This window comes from Protobothrops mucrosquamatus, unplaced genomic scaffold, assembly GCF_001527695.2.
Source record: "Protobothrops mucrosquamatus isolate PMUCROS unplaced genomic scaffold, P.Mucros_1.0 scaffold1025, whole genome shotgun sequence".
Lineage (NCBI taxonomy): Eukaryota > Metazoa > Chordata > Lepidosauria > Squamata > Viperidae > Protobothrops > Protobothrops mucrosquamatus.
This window is the reverse complement of record NW_015387260.1, coordinates 571,460-592,756: the sequence shown is the minus strand read 5'-3', so window position 1 is coordinate 592,756 and position 21,297 is coordinate 571,460. Positions and strand designations below refer to the sequence as shown.

At 41.6% G+C, this 21,297-nt stretch overlaps 1 protein-coding gene across 1 annotated transcript in view; it reads right to left on the bottom strand.

Moving 5' to 3' along the window:
• LRP1 (LDL receptor related protein 1) overlaps positions 1-21,297 on the bottom strand; it is a 313,597-nt gene that overhangs the window by 56,497 nt on the left and 235,803 nt on the right. Inside the window, exons 43-52 of the mRNA XM_015819951.1 lie at positions 19,948-20,137; positions 18,275-18,479; positions 16,259-16,451; positions 14,965-15,090; positions 14,174-14,302; positions 12,330-12,449; positions 11,353-11,466; positions 8,627-8,776; positions 7,573-7,695; positions 6,815-6,931 (exon numbers count right to left, since the gene is read on the bottom strand). Of these exons, the coding sequence (XP_015675437.1) occupies positions 6,815-6,931; positions 7,573-7,695; positions 8,627-8,776; positions 11,353-11,466; positions 12,330-12,449; positions 14,174-14,302; positions 14,965-15,090; positions 16,259-16,451; positions 18,275-18,479; positions 19,948-20,137 (1,467 nt within the window). The remainder of the gene's footprint in view (positions 1-6,814; positions 6,932-7,572; positions 7,696-8,626; positions 8,777-11,352; positions 11,467-12,329; positions 12,450-14,173; positions 14,303-14,964; positions 15,091-16,258; positions 16,452-18,274; positions 18,480-19,947; positions 20,138-21,297) is intronic.

The window sequence follows — 21,297 nt, the reverse complement described above, 5'->3', positions numbered from 1 at the left end:
GCCGCTGAGAGGTCCAAAAGAACAAGGACAGAGGAACAACCCCTGTCCCGGGCCCTCCAGAGATCATTTACCAACGTGACCAATGCCGTTTCCGTGCTGTACCCCGGCCTGAAGCCCGACTGGAGAGGGTCCAGATAGACCGTTTCCTCCAGGTGCCGGGGAAACTGCCGTGCAACCACACTCTCAACAACCTTCGCCAACATCGCAACATCGCTTATAGTAAAAAACAAACAAACAGATACTGGAGAGGTATAGGCCCTCAGCTTACAACTGGTCGTGATGTGATCTACAGTTTAATGTGGGATGCAAACAGTCACACTGATGGAGAATGCTATGCCCCATTTATACAGAGAGACCTGGCAGACACCATGTGAGGTGCAAATCCTATTCAGAATAGCAACCTCTGGCAGCTAGACTACTCTGTAGATTTTCCTGGTTTTCAAAATACATGGCAAAGGAATTGAAAACAAAACCCAGTCCTTTTTAGGCTCAAATGACTAGAGAAATCACGGATATTATTCGATTTTTTTCCCAGAATTTACTGATTATTCTATTTTAGAAATAATATTATTTATGGAAAAGAAAAATAACACAGTGACTTACTGCAGTGGGTTTCATCCTCTCCATTCTCACAGTCATTCTCTTTATCACAAGTCCAGGTCATGGGAATACATCTCCCACTCGGACAGGCAAAGTAGTTAGCTGGGCACTTAGTTTTTGTTGAGCCTGGGAAAGACAATGAGGGGGGGGCAGGAATAGAAAATAGAAAATGTATTATGTTGGTGGGAACAGAGAAAGAGAAGCATTACACAATGATCAGAGGCTCCATGTTGGGTGTTTTTCGTATCTTTGTCATCAGATAAATGGATGGATGGGGCAGGCCAAGGAGAAGGGCATTTTACATTTTGCTAGCAACCAAACAAGGTTTTTTTTAGATATAATTAAATCTAGAGGCAGACTAGCAACCACACGCAGAAAGACAGACAGATACATACATAGACACACACGCTCAAACACGCTCACTCCTCTACATTTCTATTCAGAAGTCCCTAGAGTAACTTACAAGCAATCTAAAATGTAGCAGGAAAATCCATATAAAATAAACACATCGCTAAAAATGCCCCCTAGCAATAAAAACAATCAGTGTGCTCTACTGATTCCAAAAATTTACAATTACTTATGTCCCGTCTTTCAAGATAGCAATGTCTGAATAGTTTAAAGAGTAAGGCAAAGATTCTTGGTCTCACTAGAAACTTTTTTTCTCCCAGTAAAATCTCTTTTTATGAAAAAGGAATATAGAGTACAGACTTAATAGATGGAGTGCATGTGCAGGTAGACTCAAATGGCAGTTCTTCCTTGGGGGGGTGGGGGTGGAAAGGGCAGACTAAGTGAAGGTTCTTTGTGTGTGTGTGTGTGTGTGTGTGTGTGTGTGTGTGTGTTCTTCCTGGTTGTTCAAATTTTAGATCATCTTTCTCTTTCCCAAGATAGTTCTGTGGGAAAGATAAAGTGACCAAGGAAGGATTCTTCTCTAGCTTAATGGCTAAGCGTGCTAGCTTGCTTACATATACAAGTTCTCTGAATGCTTGTTCCATTTCACCAGATTTCAAAGTCCTTCAGGATTTGGATGGTCAGAAGGCTGATTTTCATTGGAACATGCTTACCTGGACAATCCTGCTCATCTGAATAGTCGCCACAGTCATTACTGCCATCACATACCCAGGATGGAGCATAACACATCGATGTATGCTCACATTTCTGAAAATTGACATTTTTCACTCCCAATCTGAAAAAGCTGCTGCAGTCGGTGGCAGCTACCAAAAGAGAAGAAACAAACTGAATGTATGTAAATTCTGAGAAACTTACTGAACAGGCCTAATGGAGCAAAGGCAAATCAGGCCACTGCCAGTTGTGTAAAAAATGTGGAGCCACAGAATAACGCCACCTCAATTTCTAATCCTTAGCAGCATTATAACTGCAATTATTTATATCCTGTCTTTTCAGGTTACAGTTCTCCCAAAGCTGCCTATCAGAATATGCACAATTGAAAATAAAAACAAACAATATTTAAGAACAAAGAAGGGGTCGGTGGGGTGAATGGGAGAGTGACCTCTGCAGGACAGGTTTTTCAGTATCAAATAGGCAGACACATTTCCATGGTGGAAGAAATCTATGTTATCTCTATCCACAGGTTTGTGTGTCAGGTATAGTAGCAGTCAGCTGCCACAAAAATGGGGAAACAATCTCCTGTACCCTAGTGGGCTAGCTCATGTCATACTGTTTCCCAGAAGCCCTCCCTTTCATCCAAAAGAGGAAGTTGCTTTTTGAGCAATGGTGAGATATTTTTCCTCTTGATATCATTGTATAATGGAAAGCAGGTGATTCAATGCTAACAAAAGTTCCTCAATCACAATAGCAACAAAGTACTAGACACCTTCAGCTTGATGTGGTAGCCTATTTTTTCCTAATTATGTTAGACCCCTTTATTGGTATACCCTAGCACAGTGGTGGCAAACCTATGGCACGGGTGCCAGAGGCGGCACGCAGAGCCCTCTCTGTGGGCACGTGCGACGTCGCCCCAGTCCTAGGCCTTCAGCTGTGTTTTATAAAACCTTTCCGCTTTAGGCCTCTGCTGCCGTGTGCAAAAAAAAAAAAAGGTTCAATCAATCAGTCAATTTCAACTTCTCGCGGGGGGAAAAAAAGATCTTGCAAAGTTAGAATTGATTGATTGAACTTTTTAGTCCCACCCAGTCTGCAGTTACCACCATGGCCACGCCCACCCCATTGGCCACACCCAGCCAATGGGCCACACCCAGCCAATGGGCCACACCCACCCAGCACCCGACGATGCATAAATGGGTTTTGGGTTGCAGTTTGGGCACTCGGTCTCTAAAAGGTTCACCATCACTGCCCTAGCAATCAAATTCTGACCCACTTGTATAAAATATGGGAGTTTCTAGTGTTATATTCAATTATGGAACTATGATTCTTAGCATAGGTGCATAATGGACATCTCTTGCATCTTCCCTGCTTGGCGTGAGAAGAACGTTCACTACTGACTTTTCTTGAAAAGTTTAAAATCCAGATTTCCACAAGGCTTCACAGAGATCACTCCTTCCAACTTTTCCCCATCAGAGAACGCACGGCTAAACCCCTGCCAGAGTGAGGCTACCAGGACTATATTAGGGGTTGGGGGTTGGGTGGGGGCTCTGGAATCCAAAAGCCCTCCTCCTGAAGGAAGAGTGGCCTAATCCAAAACAACAAGAATTATCTACAGGTAATCCTCTACTTACAACCATACAACCATTCCAACCGTTCAAAATTACAACGGCACTGGGGAAAAAAGCCACATGAACATTTTTCACACTTAAATGACCATTGCAGCATCCCCATGGTCACAGGATCAGAATTCGGACGCTTGGCAACTGACTCGTATTTATGATGGTTGCCGTGTCCTGTGGTTCCCTGATCACTTTTTGTAACCTTCTGACAAGCAGAGTCAATGAGGGAAGCCGGATCCACTTCACAACCACCTTGCTAATTTAACAACTGCAATGATTCTCTTAACAATTGTGGCAAGAAAGGTCACAAAATGGGGGCAAAACTCGCTTAACCACTTAGCAACAGAAATCTGGGACTCAACTGTGGTCGTTAAGTCGAAGACTACCTGTACGGAGTGAGTGAACTGACTGGGCAAAACCTGCCTGGGATTATAAGATGGGGGGGGGGGCTGATGAAAAAGACACGTATCAACATTTTGTGCGTCTACTGTGCAACACTCACTGCAGTTCATTTCGTCAGAAGCATCTTCACAGTCAATCTGTTGGTTGCAGCGGCTGGAATTGCCAATGCAAGTCCCATCCCGGCAGCGGAACTCAGCCGGAGAACAGCTTGTCTCTGGAAAGAATGGGCAGTCCAGTCAGGCTCATTACGGCAACTGCCTCCATTTTCTCTTGCCCTTCCTCCACGAAGAAGGCAAAGAATGGCGGGGCATTGGCAAACCCCTGGGTGACTTCCCTCTTTTCCCTTTAATTTCCCGGTCTAGGGATGGCTTAGGGATGTAACAGCTGCCTATAAAACAGCGGAGTTTTCAAACACTGGATGTGGGGGATGCTGTGGAAGGCGGCTGTGTAAGCTTTAGCATTTTGAGGCAACTGGCCACAGTCGACAGACAAGCAGGTCTGCTGCAGAATTTAGGAGAGAAAAGGAGCAAAGCCTTGCAAAAGGCAGAGCTTACCTCTCTTAGGGAAAATGCTGGATAACTGGACAAACCAAACAGAAAAAGACTTTCTGTGTCCAGTATTTATTTGGGGCTTCAATGAGTTTAGGGCTAATCTGTCACTACCAAAAAATAAATAAATCCATGCTCCAAAACACCCTGGCCATATTGCATGTTTTCCCTACTCCCAGCACCTCAGCGTCATATATATTTTTATTCTCGCAGTAAGTTCCAAGGAAAATTAAGCTGAGGTAGATTGACAAGAACAAGGAGGGCAAATAAAGAGTTAACACAGCACAGGCACTTTATTGGGGTTCAGGCTTAGCCAGCAATTTTCTATATACATGTTTAATAACTTAATTTTTAAATTAATTACTTAATTTTTACTTTAATTACTTTAATTTTACTTAACAACTTAATTTTTAAATTAATTACTGAACTGTTTTAGAAAACCATGAAGTATTACTGTACTGCTTCAGAAATGAAGTTAAGAGGCATATGCAATACTTCCTGATTGGCTTCCCCTCCTAAAGCTTACTGTTGCAAGGCACTTCATCCGAGTTGTCCCCACAGTCATCCACACCGTTGCACCAGTCCTTGATGGGTATACACCGTTTGTTGGCACAGTGCAAGTAGCCCTTCTTACACTTGCGGCTGTCTGCAAGGCAAAAACAAGCAACAGAGGGAGTGTGTAGCGGAAAGACAATGAATTGGAATGTAATTTAATTATTGACTGAAGTAATCCCAAAGATGCTTTTTTTCACGAGGCAACTGGACTTTCTTGTAATTTTCTTCGAAAACGTTTCGCTTCTCATCCAAGAAGCTTCTTCAGCTCTGACTGGATGGTGGGGGAATGGAAGGATTTATACTCCTTGCAGACAGCTGATCATTTGCATTCTTTTAGAGAGNAAATCTAATGGATAATCCACGATGGAATCCTACCTGCCTGTGAGCCAGTCTTGCCACGTGTGCTCTGGGCCAGATCAAGTCGAAAACTGGGAAAGGATAGGCCCAGGACAGGCGTGGCAAGTTTGGCTGACTTGATCTGATTGGGCAGGAGGATTAAGTTAACCCATCGTGGATTATCCATCTCCAGTGCTGTAGAAATAAAAGTTTAACCAATGCAACTCCCGTAGCTAGGGAGTTACATGGCATATTGAGACTGTCCAGTCACTACAGGGGCTGCTTACTGGAGAAGCTGAAAACAAACTATAGTGATCCACATGGGAATCGACAAGGGCATGAGTGGCAAATTTCTGTGCTCATTCCAAATAATAGGTGGGCTGAAGCCATTGGTATCACGAAACTCGGCGGTCCTGTATTCTGTTAATTTCTGTTGGGAAGACATATTGAGCACCAGAAATGATTTCTCCAGAAACCATGATCTGAATTAGGCATTATTTCGATCTTGCACTGAATTGTGCGCTCTTTGGGATAATGTATAAGCAACTAGGACTGAAAAAGGATTCAACCCACCTTTCAACACCTATTACCATCTTTTTTTTTCTTTGATTTGTTGTGAAGCATCTCTCATCATAATCCAAACCACACAGGTTGATTTTTAAACTAGTAAATGGCAGAGATGGGCCAATTAAGGCTCTGGCACCATACTCTACCCCTAGGGTTTTTGTTTTGTTTTGTTTTGTTTTGGGGGGGGACCCTCTGTATTCCCCTTCAATCAGCTTTACTCAAAATCGATGGGAGTTCCCTGCCTTTTTTGAGGTAGAAATCGCAAGGGAATTGTAGCCTAAGTTATAAAGCGGATTTAACATTTTTTTAAAAGAAGGAAAAAATAAAAATCAAAGAAAAATGTAAATCTAAAAACCATGACCATGCCAAGCTGAATGATAGAGATCTGCCCACTTGAATAATTTCCCCACCCACTACAATAGCAATAGGACTTAGACTTATACACTGCTTCATAGTGCCATACAGCCCTCTCTAAGCAGTTTACAAAGTCAGCATATTGCCCCAAACAATCTGGGTCCTCATTTTACCGACCTCGGAAGGATGGAAGACTGAGTGAATCTCTAGCCAAGTCTGGATCGAACTCCAGGCTGTGGACAGAGTTAGCCTGCAATACTGCATTCTAACCACTGCACCACGACAGCCCTTNGCTTCATAGTGCCATACAGCCCTCTCTAAGCAGTTTACAAAGTCAGCATATTGCCCCAAACAATCTGGGTCCTCATTTTACCGACCTCGGAAGGATGGAAGACTGAGTGAATCTCTAGCCAAGTCTGGATCGAACTCCAGGCTGTGGACAGAGTTAGCCTGCAATACTGCATTCTAACCACTGCACCACGACAGCCCTTCAATCCTATCATGTTAAGAGGCCTCCCAGATACCAACTGATTGTTCACCTCATCAAACACTTGACGCCTTTCATGATGTCACAAACACCTTGTTCTTAGCATCAGTCACTCAACCTCTCTCTCAGACTAGTAACTAGATTTCCATCCAATCCTACCAAACTCCTATCGGGGCATCCACATTTTTTCTTTTCGTATTTCAACCTGTATTTTGTTAAATTCTAACCATTTTACCAGCTTGCCTCCTCCTTCTCCTCCTCCTTTTCAAATCAGGAACAAAACTTACTGCAACGGTGGTCTTCATCGGAGCCATCACCACAGTCATCTGCACCATCACACACCCACTGTTTAGAGATGCACCGGTGATTATTGCATTCAAACTTCACTGGGAAGCAGAACTTATCTGGAAAAAGAAATCAGGCATTGTTATAACCACTTCCAAACAATTCCAAAGTTTCTCACAAAGAAGTCCATGAAATTGGAACATTCTTCCCAGATTTATTTAGCGTATGGCATATCATACATAGACTAGTGACATATATATTAACATTTCATCTAGATTAATAGAAGCCAATAAAATATAAATGTCTAAAGGATCCATGTTCAAATACCAATGTCTAGGTCATCTATTCTAACCACTGAAGCGCAACATCGCTTATAGTAAAAAACAAACAAACAGATACTGGACCGGTATAGGCCCTCAGCTTACAACTGGTCGTGATGTGATCTACAGTTTAATGTGGGATGCAAGCAGTCACACTGATGTAGAATTCTATGCCCCATTTATACAGAGAGACCTGGCAGACACTATGTGAGGTGCAAATCCTATTCAGAATAGCAACCTCTGGCAGCTAGACTACTCTGTAGATTTTCCTGGCTTTCAAAATACATGGCAAAGGAATTGAAAACAAAACCCAGTCCTTTTTAGGCTCAAATGACTAGAGAGATCACTGATATTATTCAATTTTTTCCCCAGAATTTACTGATTATTCTATTTTAGAAATAATATTATTTATGGAAAAGAAAAATAACACAGTGACTTACTGCAGTGGGTTTCATCCTCTCCATTCTCACAGTCATTCTCTTTATCACAAGTCCAGGTCATGGGAATACATCTCCCACTTGGACAGGCAAAGTAGTTAGCTGGACACTTAGTTTTTGTCGAGCCTGGGAAAGAAAATGAGTGGGAGGAGGCAGGAACAGAAAATAGAAAATGCATTATATTGTATTATCTTGGTGGGAACAGAGAAAGAGAAGCATTATACAATGATCCGAGGCTCCATGTTGGATGTTTTTCATATCTTTGTCATCAGATAAATGGATAGATAGGGCAGGCCAAGGAGAAGGGCATTTTACATTTTGCTAGCAACCAAACAGGTTTTTTTAAGATATAATTAAATTTACAGGCAGACTAGCAACCACACAGAGAAAGACAGACAGACACATACATAGACACACATGCTCAAACACGCTCACTCCTCTACATTTCTATTCAGAAGTCCCTAGAGTAACTTACAAGCAATCTAAAATGTAGCAGGAAAATCCATATAAAATAAACACATCGCTAAAAATGCCCCCTAGCAATAAAAACAATCAGTGTGCTCTACTGATTCCAAAAATTTACAATTACTTATGTCCCGTCTTTCAAGATAGCAATGTCTGAATAGTTTAAAGAGTAAGGCAAAGATTCTTGGTCTCACTAGAAACCTTTTTTCTCCCAGTAAAATCTCTTTTTATGAAAAAGGAATATAGAGTACAGACTTAATAGATGGAGTGCATGTGCAGGTAGACTCAAAAGGCAGTTCTTCCTTGGGGGGGTGGGGGTGGAAAGGGCAGATTAAGTGAAGGTTCTTTTTGTGTGTGTGTGTGTGTGTGTTCTTCCTGGTTGTTCAAGTTTTAGATCATCTTTCTCTTTCCCAAGATAGTTCTGTGGGAAAGATAAAGTGACCAAGGAAGGATTCTTCTCTAGCTTAATGGGTAAGCGTGCTAGCTTGCTTGCATATACAAGTTCTCTGAATGTTTGTTCCATTTCACCAGATTTCAAAGTCCTTCAGGATTTGGATGGTCAGAAGGCTGATTTTCATTGGAAGATGCTTACCTGGACAATCCTGCTCATCTGAATAGTCGCCACAGTCATTACTGCCATCACATACCCAGGATGGAGCATAACACATCGATGTATGCTCACATTTCTGAAAATTGACATTTTTCACTCCCAATCTGAAAAAGCTGCTGCAGTCGGTGGCAGCTACCAAAAGAGAAGAAACAAACTGAATGTATGTAAATTCTGAGAAACTTACTGAACAGGCCTAACGGAGCAAAGGCAAATCAGGCCACTGCCAGTTGTGTTAAAAAATGTGGAGCCACAGAATAACGCCACCTCAATTTCTAATCCTTAGCAGCATTATAATTGCAATTATTTATATCCTGTCTTTTCAGGGTACAGTTCTCCCCAAGCTGCCTATCAGAATATGCACAATTGAAAATAAAAACAAACAATATTTAAAAACAAAGAAGAGGTCGGTGGGGTGAATGGGAGAGTGACCCTTGCAGGACAGGTTTTTCAGTATCAAATAGGCAGACACATTTCCATGGTGGAAGAAATCTATGTTATCTCCATCCACAGGTTTGTGTGTCAGGTGTAGTAGCAGTCAGCTGCCACAAAAATGGGGAAACAATCCCCTGTACCCTAATGCAGGGCTTTTCAACCTTTTCACCCATTGTACCACTTTTAGGATATGGCAATATCCGAGGACCACCAGTCGCCTAGCAAGGTGTCAAAAACTTGATGACAAAAAAAAAAAAAGAAGGAAAAAAGTGATGAAGTACAGGTAGCCCTCGACTTACAACAGTTCACTTAGTGACTATTCGAAGTTACAATGGCACTGAAAAAGGTGCCGAGCAAGACACCTGCCTGCCCACCCGGTGGAGCTCTTCCTCCTGTCCAAGGTTTTCATTGTTGTGAGCATTTCTGTTGAGGATTGGCAGCGGGGTTGGGGTTGGGGGGGGGTGTTTGGTTTTTATTCCCCCCCGTCTGCTGGGTGGTTGCAGCAGGTTCTGGTTGCTTCACATGACCCTGAGACACTGTGACCGTCATAAATATGAATCAGTTGCCAAGCATCTGAATGTAAATCACAAGACCCTGGAGAGGCTGCAACATTCCAGCTGATCGGCGCTTCTTCTGGGCTCAGCAGAAACACCAGGATCAGTGCTGCTTTCCAGCTGATTGGCGCTTCTTCAGGGCTCAGCAGAAGCACCAGGATCAGCGCCAAGCTCCAGCTGGAGCCTGGCACTGATCCTGGCACTTCCACTGAGCCCTGACAGCCCGGAAGAAGCGCCGATCAGCTGGTAAGTGGCACTTATCCTGGCGCTTCCGCTGAGCCCTGACAGCCCTGCAGCTCCAGCCATCTCTCGCTCAGGCCTGCCACCGGTTCAGCTCATTCCCCTCCCCTGCTACCACTTTTCTAGGATAATCGCGTACCACCTGCCAGGGGCCAATGTACCATAGGTGGTACCCGTACCACTGGTTGAAAAGCCCCGCCCTAGTGAGCTAGCTCATGTCATACTGTTTCCCAGAAGCCCTCCCTTTCATCCAAAAGAGGAAGTTGCTTTTTGATCAATGGTGAGATATTTTTCCTCTTGATATCATCGTATAATGGAAAGCAGGTGATTCAATGCTAACAAAAGTTCCTCAGTTACAATAGCAATAAAGTACTAGACACCTTCAGCTTGATGTGGTAGCCTATTTTTTCCTAATTATGTTAGACCCTTTTATTGGTATACCCTAGCACAGTGGTGGCAAACCTATGGCACGGGTGCCAGAGGCAGCACGCAGAGCCCTCTCTGTGGGCACGTGCGACGTCGCCCCAGTCCTAGGCCTTCAGCTGGGTTTTATAAAACCTTTCCGCTTTATGCCTCCACTGCTGTGTGCAAAAAAAAAAAAAAGGTTCAATCAATCAGTCAATTTCAACTTCTCACAGGGGGAAAAAAGATCTTGCAAAGTTAGAATTGATTGATTGAACTTTTTAGTCCCACCCAGTCTGCAGTTACCACCGTAGCCACGCCCAGCCAATGGGCCACGCCCACCCCATTGGCCAAACCCAGCCAATGGGCCACACCCAGCCAGCACCCGACGATGCATAAATGAGTTTTGGGTTGCAGTTTGGGCACTCGGTCTCTAAAAGGTTCACCATCACTGCCCTAGCAGTCAAATTCTGACCCACTTGTATAAAATATGGGAGTTTCTAGTGTTATATTCAATTATGGAACTATGATTCTTAGCATAGGTGCATAATGGACATCTCTTGCATCTTCCCTGCTTGGCATGAGAAGAACGTTCACTACTGACTTTTCTTGAAAAGTTCAAAATCCAGATTTCCACAAGGCTTCACAGAGATCACTCCTTCCAACTTTTCCCCATCAGAGAATGCACGGCTAAACCCCTGCCAGAGTGAGGCTACCAGGACTATTTATCGTATTTATGACGGTTGCCGTGTCCCGTGGTCCCCTGATCACCTTTTGTAGCCTTCTGACAAGGAGAGTCAATGAGGGAAGCCAGATCCACTTCATAACCACCTTGCTAATTTAACAACTGCAATGGTTCCCTTAACAACTGTGGCAAGAAAGGTCACAAAATGGGGGCAAAACTCGCTTAACCACTTAGCAACAGAAATCTGGGGCTCAACTGTGGTCATTAAGTCGAAGACTACCTGTACGGAGTGAGTGAACTGACTGGGCAAAACCTGCCTGGGATTATAAGATGGGGGGGGGGCTGATGAAAAAGACACGTATCAACATTTTGTGCATCTACTGTGCAACACTCACTGCAGTTCATTTCGTCAGAAGCATCTTCACAGTCAATCTGTTGGTTGCAGCGGCTGGAATTGCCAATGCAAGTCCCATCCCGGCAGCGGAACTCAGCCGGAGAACAGCTTGTCTCTGGAAAGAATGGGCAGTCTAGTCAGGCTCATTACGGCAACTGCCTCCATTTTCTCTTACCCTTCCTCCACGAAGAAGGCAAAGAATGCTGGGACATTGGCAAACCCCTGGGTGACTTCCCTCTTTTCCCTTTAATTTCCCGGTCTAGGGATGGCTTAGGGATGTAACAGCTGCCTATAAAACAGCGGAGTTTTCAAACACTGGATGTGGGGGATGCTGTGGAAGGCGGCTGTGTAAGCTTTAGCATTTTGAGGCAACTGGCCACAGCCGACAGACAAGCAGGTCTGCTGCAGAATTTAGGAGTCAAAAGGAGCAAAACCTTACAAAAGGCAGAGCTTACCTCTCTTAGGGAAAATGCTGGATAACTGGACAAACCAAACAGAAAAAGACTTTCTGTGTCCAGTATTTATTTGGGGCTTCAATGAGTTTAGGGCTAATCTGTCACTACCAAAAAAAAAAAAAAAAATCCATGCTCCAAAACACCCTGGCCATATTGCATGTTTTCCCTACTCCCAGCACCTCAGCGTCATATATATTTTTATTCTCGCAGTAAGTTCCAAGGAAAATTAAGCTGAGGCAGATTGACAAGAACAAGGAGGGCAAATAAAGAGTTAACACAGCACAGGCACTTTATTGGGGTTCAGGCTTAGCCAGCAATTTTCTATATACGTGTTTAATAACTTAATTTTTAAATTAATTACTTAATTTTTACTTTAATTACTTTAATTTTACTTAACAACTTAATTTTTAAATTAATTACTGAACTGTTTTAGAAAACCATGAAGTATTACTGTACTGCTTCAGAAATGAAGTTAAGAGGCATATGCAATACTTCCTGATTGGCTTCCCCTCCTAAAGCTTACTGTTGCAAGGCACTTCATCCGAGTTGTCCCCACAGTCATCCACACCGTTGCACCAGTCCTTGATGGGTATACACCGTTTGTTGGCACAGTGCAAGTAGCCCTTCTTACACTTACGGCTGTCTGCAAGGCAAAAACAAGCAACAGAGGGAGTGTGTAGCGGAAAGACAATGGTAACCTTACATTAAATTAATAACTGACTTCATTAGGGTTTCTACGAAAAAAAGTGCTCCGTTGACCTGAAAGAACATTAAAAGAAGCTTTTGCAAAGCGAAGAGTAGGTTCTTCGAAGAAGTCGAGACTGACCTACCACCCCCTTACCTTCCTAAATATGAGGAACGTCTGTCGACTAGTAAACGTAAGAAAATCTCTCTCGTTGAGGCCACTGGGAGGTTTCTTTGTGTCGTCAGGGTCGCCTGAGTAAGGCAAATGGGTGTGGAGCTTTCTTGGAACTGTTTTGCTTCTTGGATGAGAAGCGAAAGGTCTTCAAAGAAAAACAAGAAAGTCCAGTTGCCTCATGAAAAAGCATCCCTGGGACAACTATGACCTGGACGACTGAGAATCTCCACAGACATTTAGCAACGCCTGAAGTAAGCAAGAGCTAGCAGGTTTGGCACATCTACCTCCTCTCAGCTTGCAGGTGGATGAAAAAAAAAATGCAACAGGCATTCCTACTCTGGAATTCCGGGAGATTGAGCATTTTGCTGGAAAGGGGAGCTACACTGCTCTGCCTATTTGTCAACTCTCCAACGAACCTGGCTGCAGCCATCTTACTCGTTCTAGGTTGCCACATGATTGGGAGGGGGTGTAGAGGATTTCTGCTAGTCTAAACATCTCACTGTCCCATGGGAACCAAGGTCATTTCTGTCAGTTAGGTGGGGGGGGTATGAGCATTTGGTTAGAAAGCCCGCCAAACTATTCTATTAGGGAACGTAGCTGTTTGCATAGCACTGGGGTGGGAAGTTTAACTTTGTAATAGTGTTTCTCTTTGAAGGGGATTTCAGATTTGGTTTCGCTTTTGATCATGCCGATACTATGTAACCAATAAACATGTTCTTTGAGAAAACCTCTAGCATTGGAGTTCTGATTTATTTGGTCTCATCTGTTGAAACCTTGACAGCTATATTCACCTATATCCTGTTGCATACAGGATAGCTGTGATGCACAGAAACATGCCCCTAACTCATCTCTTTCAGTTAGGAGCTTCAGATTTTTATAACTCTGAGTTTTCTACTCAAAGAGAGAGAGAGTCAAGCTAAATCCCAGGTTTCAGCAGAGCCTAGGGGTGGAGAAGGATTAGGGATTCATCTTTTTTCGTTTTTGTAATCCTTGAGTGAGTTCATTCTGTCCACCAGATTTGGCTTCCATGCAAAGCTATGTGACAAATTTACCAAATCTTATTTTTTATAAACCCCAAACTGCAAACTTACAGCGAAACAGAAAAATACTCCTTTTAAGCTTGAAGAAAAGAAATATTCCAACAATTTCCCTGATAACCTGCCAAGCAATGGATACAAGATATGTGCAAAAACGATTAGTTAATCTACAGCAGAAAATCTGGCTGAGAGAATTCTTAGAATTGAAGTCCACCGGTCTTAAAAGTTGCAAGGTTTTGAAACATTGGTCTAGAGCAGGGGTCCTCAACCTTGGCAACTTTAAGACTTGTGGACTTCAACTCCCAGAATTCCTCAGCCAGCAAAGCTGGCTGAGGGATTCCGGAAGTTGAAGTCCACAAGTCTTAAAGTTGCCAAGGTTGAGGACCCCTGCTCTAGAGTGTGAAAACTTCTCCACAAGCAGGCTAGGTGAGGAAAGGAGAAAAAAAAGAAGAATGAGAGAAAGAACCTTACTGCAGTAGGATGGCTTTTCATCTGATCTGTCTTTGCAGTGGGCCACACGATCACAGGTTTCACGGAAGTCAATGCAGTCACCATTTCCACATTCAAACTCATTATGTATATTACAGGTGGAGTTGGAAGCTAAGGAAGGGAGAACCACACAAATTTGTGAAAACACGCCCGTCTCTCAACTCCCGTTTCACTGCCCTAAAATCCCATTCAGAAGATATAGTTTAGACTGGACATCTGGAAAGAGCACAGGTTAAGTTGGCAAATAAAAATGCTCTTGTAAAAAAGTGCAGAAAAGATCAATAGCTAAACTTCTGGGCAATAAAAGACTGGCAAAATATCAGTGCAGAAACCCTGGACACTTCAGCTAACTACGTGCACCTCTATTTCCCTCTATGTATGTCACATTCATCATAAGAAATCAGCAGTAGCAAGAACTTTCTTTCCACAAATCTGATGGCTCTTTTCTCTATGCATGTCATGTTAAACTGCTTCTTGGAATCAGAATTTTGACTGAATTATTAAGATCACACACCCATCTACTTGGCTCCAAAGAATAGTCACAGAACTGCCCTCTACTCATTCTGGGATTATTGCTGCATGGTGCATGTGCTTTAGAACAAAAGAAGGCTTATGGAATTTCCCCTGTTTTTCCCCCAGATTCAAAGAGGCTTTGAAGTCCAAGCCCTGGATGAGTAGATCTCTTCATGCTGTGCCTGCTCAATATGAGTGTATCTTAAAGGAACTATCATCCAAATTCACCTGCTTTTATTCCATTCATGTTTCATACTTACCTCTGCAGGTAAGGTCCTCCTGAAGTGTTCTGCCACCCCGGCAAGAGCATGTGACTTCTCCGCTGGCTGAGAGGAGGCACAGATCCTGGCAACCACCATTGTTTACTCTGCACAGGGACAGCTCACCTAAGTGGAAGAAAACCAGAATAAGGAGAATGAAGCCCTTAAAAAATGGGGTTGGAGATATAGATTGGAACTGTCTAAAAGTGGTGAAAGGTTGGTTGACTGGGCATTTAATGGAGTTTTCAGGTATTTTTGTTTGAAAACAACATCAACCAATACTTGAACCACACAATCTATTTTCAAATGTGAGTCAAGCTTTTTTTTCTGGGAAAGACTGAAAGCTAATCATAGTTCTTTCCAACCAGGCACTTGTCTCACCATGGGTCTTCTGAATGTGACAAACCCACAGGGATAAAGCCTTAAGCCTCAGTGAGGTTTGTGAGCATCAACTATCCAAGATATGCACCACTGATGAATGATATCTCTAAGTCAGAAAGTTAAAATCCCACAGAGCCACAATCAGAGTCAGAACTGATGTAGTTCACCTGCTATTGCAGAATATGAAAAAGCAACAGAACACCAGGTTGTTTCAGACTGTATTACCCTATATTGATCTTACCATCAGGGCATGTTTCTTTTACACAATAAAAATCAACCTATATTTTTTTTTATCTGTATACAATGCAGCAAGTAGTATAGAACTACATTTAACATTTAACAATGTCTGTGATTTCTCAGTGCTCAGACTGGAGTTTTCATGCTGAGAAACAATTACCAGCTATTGATAGAAAGGAGTAAGGGAAACAGTTGAAAGGAAAGTAGTAAAGGGGGGGGGGATGTGGTTTGCTTGCTTTATGAGGGCTGATTTAGAGACAAAATGTTGTGCAAGGTAGACATTTGGGTAAATAGTTCAAACTCTGTATTGTGCTGTGCAAGGCCAAAGATAAGCAATGTTTGGGAAACACTCAAATGAAAATAAGCCAAACACCAAGTGAAGTTTTTCTCCAAAAAAAAGAGATTGTGCAAGATTATCACTGCTAATGTAGGGCGAATGGATAATAAAATAATCTGCACAGGAACATTCAGGAAGGCCTAAGAATTCTCCCCTCAGGGCCAGCAAAGGGGAAAAAAAGGAAGAGTTGCTTCTGAATTCATTACAGCAGTACTGATTCAAGCAACTGTAAGGATGATGAGAGAAGTGTAAGATAACCTTTATGAGGAATGCCCATCCCTTCCCTAGGGCAGACTGACATCACACTCTCCTCCCCCAAGGATAAATGGTTCCTCTTACAGCTGTTGGTGTCGTTGGCCACGGCAATGATGCCCATAGGTTGCTGGGGGATATCAATACGTAGGTGTTTCATGCCAGAGCCCACATATTTGTTGGCACGCTGCACAGCACGACGCACCCAATCTGTCCAGAAGATATTGTCACCATAGACAGCCAAGCCGAAGGGGTGCACTGGCTCCGCCTTCAAGATCACCTGTTGGATTGATAAGTTGATAGTTTAGAAATTTTTATACAAGTATTTTTCACAAGGTAGAATTGAAAGTTATTTAACCACAATTTATATGATTGAAAGAATGCTTGCCAGAAAGTTCACAGACTCTATATGTATATTTTGTTATAATGTAAAGAAACTTTTTTTCTCTTTTTTTTTACAAGGTAATACTAATAGTATTGTTTAAACCAAGGAAGTTGTATCATGTCTATTGTGTCTTTTTTGTTTTTAACTATATATTCAATAATTTTTTAAAAAAGGATCACCTGTTGGATATTATTATCACAATATTATCAGGGAAGAAGCAGGATGTCAATGGCCAAACATTATCATCATACTAGTATTAAGCACGTTGCTTCTATGCATTAATGGACAATGACTTCTTGGCAAGCGTTTTCTCTTAATCTTCCTTTTTTTCCTTACTCAACATTCCATAAATAATAAAGGACCTTGCTGCTTTCCAAAGAAATTGAAGATGCTTGTAAAGATGTTTTTTTTCCTGCTCTCTTTTGCTTTCCTCTTACAAAAGCAATTACTTTAATTTTCATCATTTTTCTCCCATTTTCAGGGTTTGTGAACACACTCTACTTTGTAAACACATTTTCCCCTTCTTCTGCAGTCTTGTAGCCTCGTACACTTTCCCCTAAATCTTCTCTACCAAATCCTCAGATTTTATCGAACAGATTTTGGAAACATGTAGGAAAGTTCAGATTATCCTAGTTTTCTTATTATTGATAGAAACTATTATATCCATTGAAGGAAATAACCGGCTACTACCTTTATGAATAAATATAAATTAGATGTATAAATTATACTTGCAGCCAAGATGAACCTGTACAGCCCAGAAACCAAACACACTTTGAAGCTTTAAAAAAAAAACAATTTTCAGCTGCTAAACAACAATGGAAAAACATACGATCAACAACTCCAAGAGTTATAGTTGGAGAATTGTCTCTATCTGAGTGAAGTATAGAATATAGCCTGGGCAAAATAATGGCTAGCCTAGTAGTAAGGCTGTTTGGCCCCCAATTTATGTACACCTGGAGCAGTTTGCGTTTTGATGTGACTTTATTCAATTAAATTTAAATGTTAACCAAAAAAGCAATGATATTCTGAATTGTGCACATTTCTAAATTCTGCTAGTCTATTTTAAATTAAAATAAAAAAATCTTTATAAATGCTTAAGCGTATATTAGGAAAGTCATGGAGAGATGGGCTGCAATTAATGTTAGGAAAATGAGAATCTGAGACACATTTTCCCATCCCTCCTAGTTGATACATGGTGCAGTAATTATAGCACTGGATAAACACGTGACACGGCAGACCTAAGACTCTACCTCCACTCAGCTCTGAGCTCTTGGCCCAGTGACTTTCCTCTCAGTCTTATCTCCACCATGCTGTTGCTATGACAATAAATTTGAGAAAGATTAAATACACAGACTTTGGCTCTTTTTCAGGACTTGATCGAGTGATCTAAAATATTAATTCAGGTAAGTAGCTATGGAAAAGAGGTAAGAAAAGCAAATAGCTTGTAGGAGTATGCTAGAGTTAGACCCATAAGCTCTTTGAAAACCTGTCCATCCTATTTTTTTCATAAAGGCAAGATTTCACTAAGGCTTTATTCTCAACTTGTTCTCTACCTATGCTGGAACTAAATTCCCAGAATTATTAATCTTCACGCTGGCCAAGAATTCTGGGACCGACAGCACCAAACATATCCAGAGGATATTATAGCAGGGAGGCCTGTTTTACAGGCTTTCGGGGGGGGGGGGGGGAAGCACAGTTGATAGAATTATGGGACATACATATCGTTTGGAGCCATCATATTCACATCGCTCTATCTTGTCCAGGGTGGCATCAGAAAAGTAGATTTTCTCTGTCTTGTGGTCAATGGCCAGACCGTTGGGTGTGCGGATATCCTTGTCAATGATGGTGATCATGTTGGCACCTGACAGCGTAGCTCGCATGATGCTGGGGTGTTGTTCATTCCAGTTGGTCCAGAACATCAGGCTGGAGGCAAGAAGAAAACAAATTACAGAGGAAGAGTGCTACATAAGTTGAAAGAGGGAAAGCCAAGGCACTGGGCGGAAGGAGCTGGTTTTTCCTGGATCTCCAGTTGCTGGTATATTGCCTGCATCCTTATTAGAGAAGGAGGATCTGACTATGGCAATATATGATGCTTACAGCAAAACTAATCTAGGCTTGACTGCTGTAATCAACTTCATATACTCTGAGCAATATTTAGAATCTGAACCCAAACCGTGACAGATAAACTCATGAAGGCTGTTTGTAACAGAGATTATATTTATTTTAATTTTAAACTGCAGAATCAGCCGTTAACTTATATTCACCCAGTGAATGTATATTCACTAGGCCTGGTGGCATAGTGATTAAAATGCAGTATCGCAGGCTAACTCTGCCCACAGCTAGGACTGGTCTCAAGGTTAACTCAGCCTCTCAACCTTCTGAGGTCAGTAAAATAATGAGCCAAATTGTTGGGGGCAATATGCTGATGTTGTAAACTGCACAGGGAGTCCTGCAAAACACTATGGAGCAGTATATAAGTGCTATTGCTATTACTATTTAAACAATGACAATGGCCTTCAAAGTTCACGGCCTGAATTGCATACAGTGGGCTAGTTCAGATGTATGATTTAGTGACAAGACACAGGCCTCAAATTAATGTATCCCATTCCCATACTCCTTTTAGCACAACTATAAAGGTGAAATTGTAAATATTCCCTTTAGATTTTACCTTAGTTTATTATATTCAAACCTAAACTATGATTAATCTTAAATTATATTGGCTGAGCAAACCAGTAAGTTATAATTTGAAGATGGCTTGTTTTCAGTAATGCATAATCAAAAGTAACCACAATTTTTCCAAGTGTACGATGCTAAGCAGAAATGAAATTATTTTCTATTTCATCTGGAGACCCAGGGAGAAAGGAAAGCATATGCTGAAGGATTGCTTAGATTGTTCATTGCTAAATCCAAACATATTTCATGCCTTAAGCTTATCAAAGCAAGACTAATTCTTGCTTCTCTGTGGAGCAGAAAAGATAACCTCTCTATTAGTGACAACTTTTATCTGGAACCACCTTCCCAAAACAATGAGCCTGACTTATCCTTTCGTTGGGAGTTGAATCTTTTTAAAAAGAAGAAGAAGAAGAAGAAGAAGAAGAAGAAGAAGAAGAAGAAGAAGAAGAAGAAGAAGAAGAAGAAGAAGAAGAAGAAGAAGAAGAAGAAGAAGAAGANGGAGGAGGAGGAGGAGGAGGAGGAGGAGGAGGAGCATAGGACTTGTGAATATATTTAGGATGGTGGTTGGTTAACAATGCTGTTAAGGTGCTTATTCTTATTTGAATGGATTCAGGTCATTTTAAGGCTGTCAACTGGGAAATGAACAAGGAAATAAATGAATGAATGAGCTGATTCTGAAGTTTTGTTTTTCCGTCACCCAAGGGATACTGGAACTTACTTCTGACACTCATCTAGCACAAAGGCTCGGGGATGGTCATCTCCGGACATAGTGATCACAGTCTCTCTTTCAAAAGCTCCGATACGCGTCTGGTTCACAGTATGCCGTGTAATGGTGGAAGTAGTGTAGCTTGTCCAGTATAAGGTGTCCCAGCCTCGGTGATAAGCCAATCCCTCAACAGAACCAACATCTGTTAAAGGGAAAATGGGATATATTTGTTGCTTGATATGCCTGGTTCCCAATTCTCACTTCTTTATTCTCGTTCTGAGCCACTCCTTGTTATTCTCAGCCTCTTCCTTATTTTGTCCTGATATTGCCTCACAGCCAGTGTCTACAATCAAATAAGTCAACTGACCGAACCAAACAGAAGAAAAAAACATTTAAAAAGCACTGTCTGTATTGCCTGCCAACGTGAAAGCTGCCCCATCTGATTTTAACAAATCAGGAAAAGAGACCTTTTCCATTGGCCTGTTGCTTGGTTCAAAAAACCTGATTTAGTTTTGTCCCCATCTTGAAAAGCCTCTAACTATGCCATTCTAATATTATATGCCCCTGACTCCTCAGAGAGGATTCTGGTTACTTGTTGCTGCTTCTTTCTGCCTTGCATCTAGAATAAATGTGGGGTTGAAATACCATCATAGACTTACACCTGATTTCCCCCATTCTTCAAAAGTAATAGAGAAGATAAAGAAAGCTATCTTGATAAGCAATTTTCAAAGAGTTTCAAAATGTAGAGCACAGAATCCTCCCAAATTTATAACAGGATAGATTCCAGAGATTTTGGATGAAAGAGAGAAGTGCGTCAAAAAAACCAAACAGCTGTAACACCCCAATAACAATTTGGAGATCCCACTACACAGATTAATAAATAAATATGTTATCTGTTCTATGCATCTTATATATTTATTTTACAAGAAAATACACAGCATTCCTGACATTATAGACAAGATACATCAACATACTGAATATATGATATTGGTCTGGGGCTTAGTCAACCCTCAAAACAAATTCTGGCCACTTTAATATGGCTTTTCTTCTGACAAATTACTTACTAAATCAACTGCCACAAACAGAACTTGCTAGCTTGCCTTTTATTGATTTATCAATTTTTTTAGAGCAAATAAATTATTGATCTCATTTGAATTTTTTTTGGGGGGGAAATGCAATTTAAAAATTGCCATGAATTTCTTTGCATCTCTTTGGTGTTTCTTAATTGAGCACTTTAATTTGTATCAAAGCAAAGATAATTTTTTTTCTCTCGTTTACCTCTGGTAATTGAAAAATACCTCAAGGATTGTATAATTGTTGGCCTTTTCCCTGTATTACTATAGTCAAAGGCATCATGGGGAT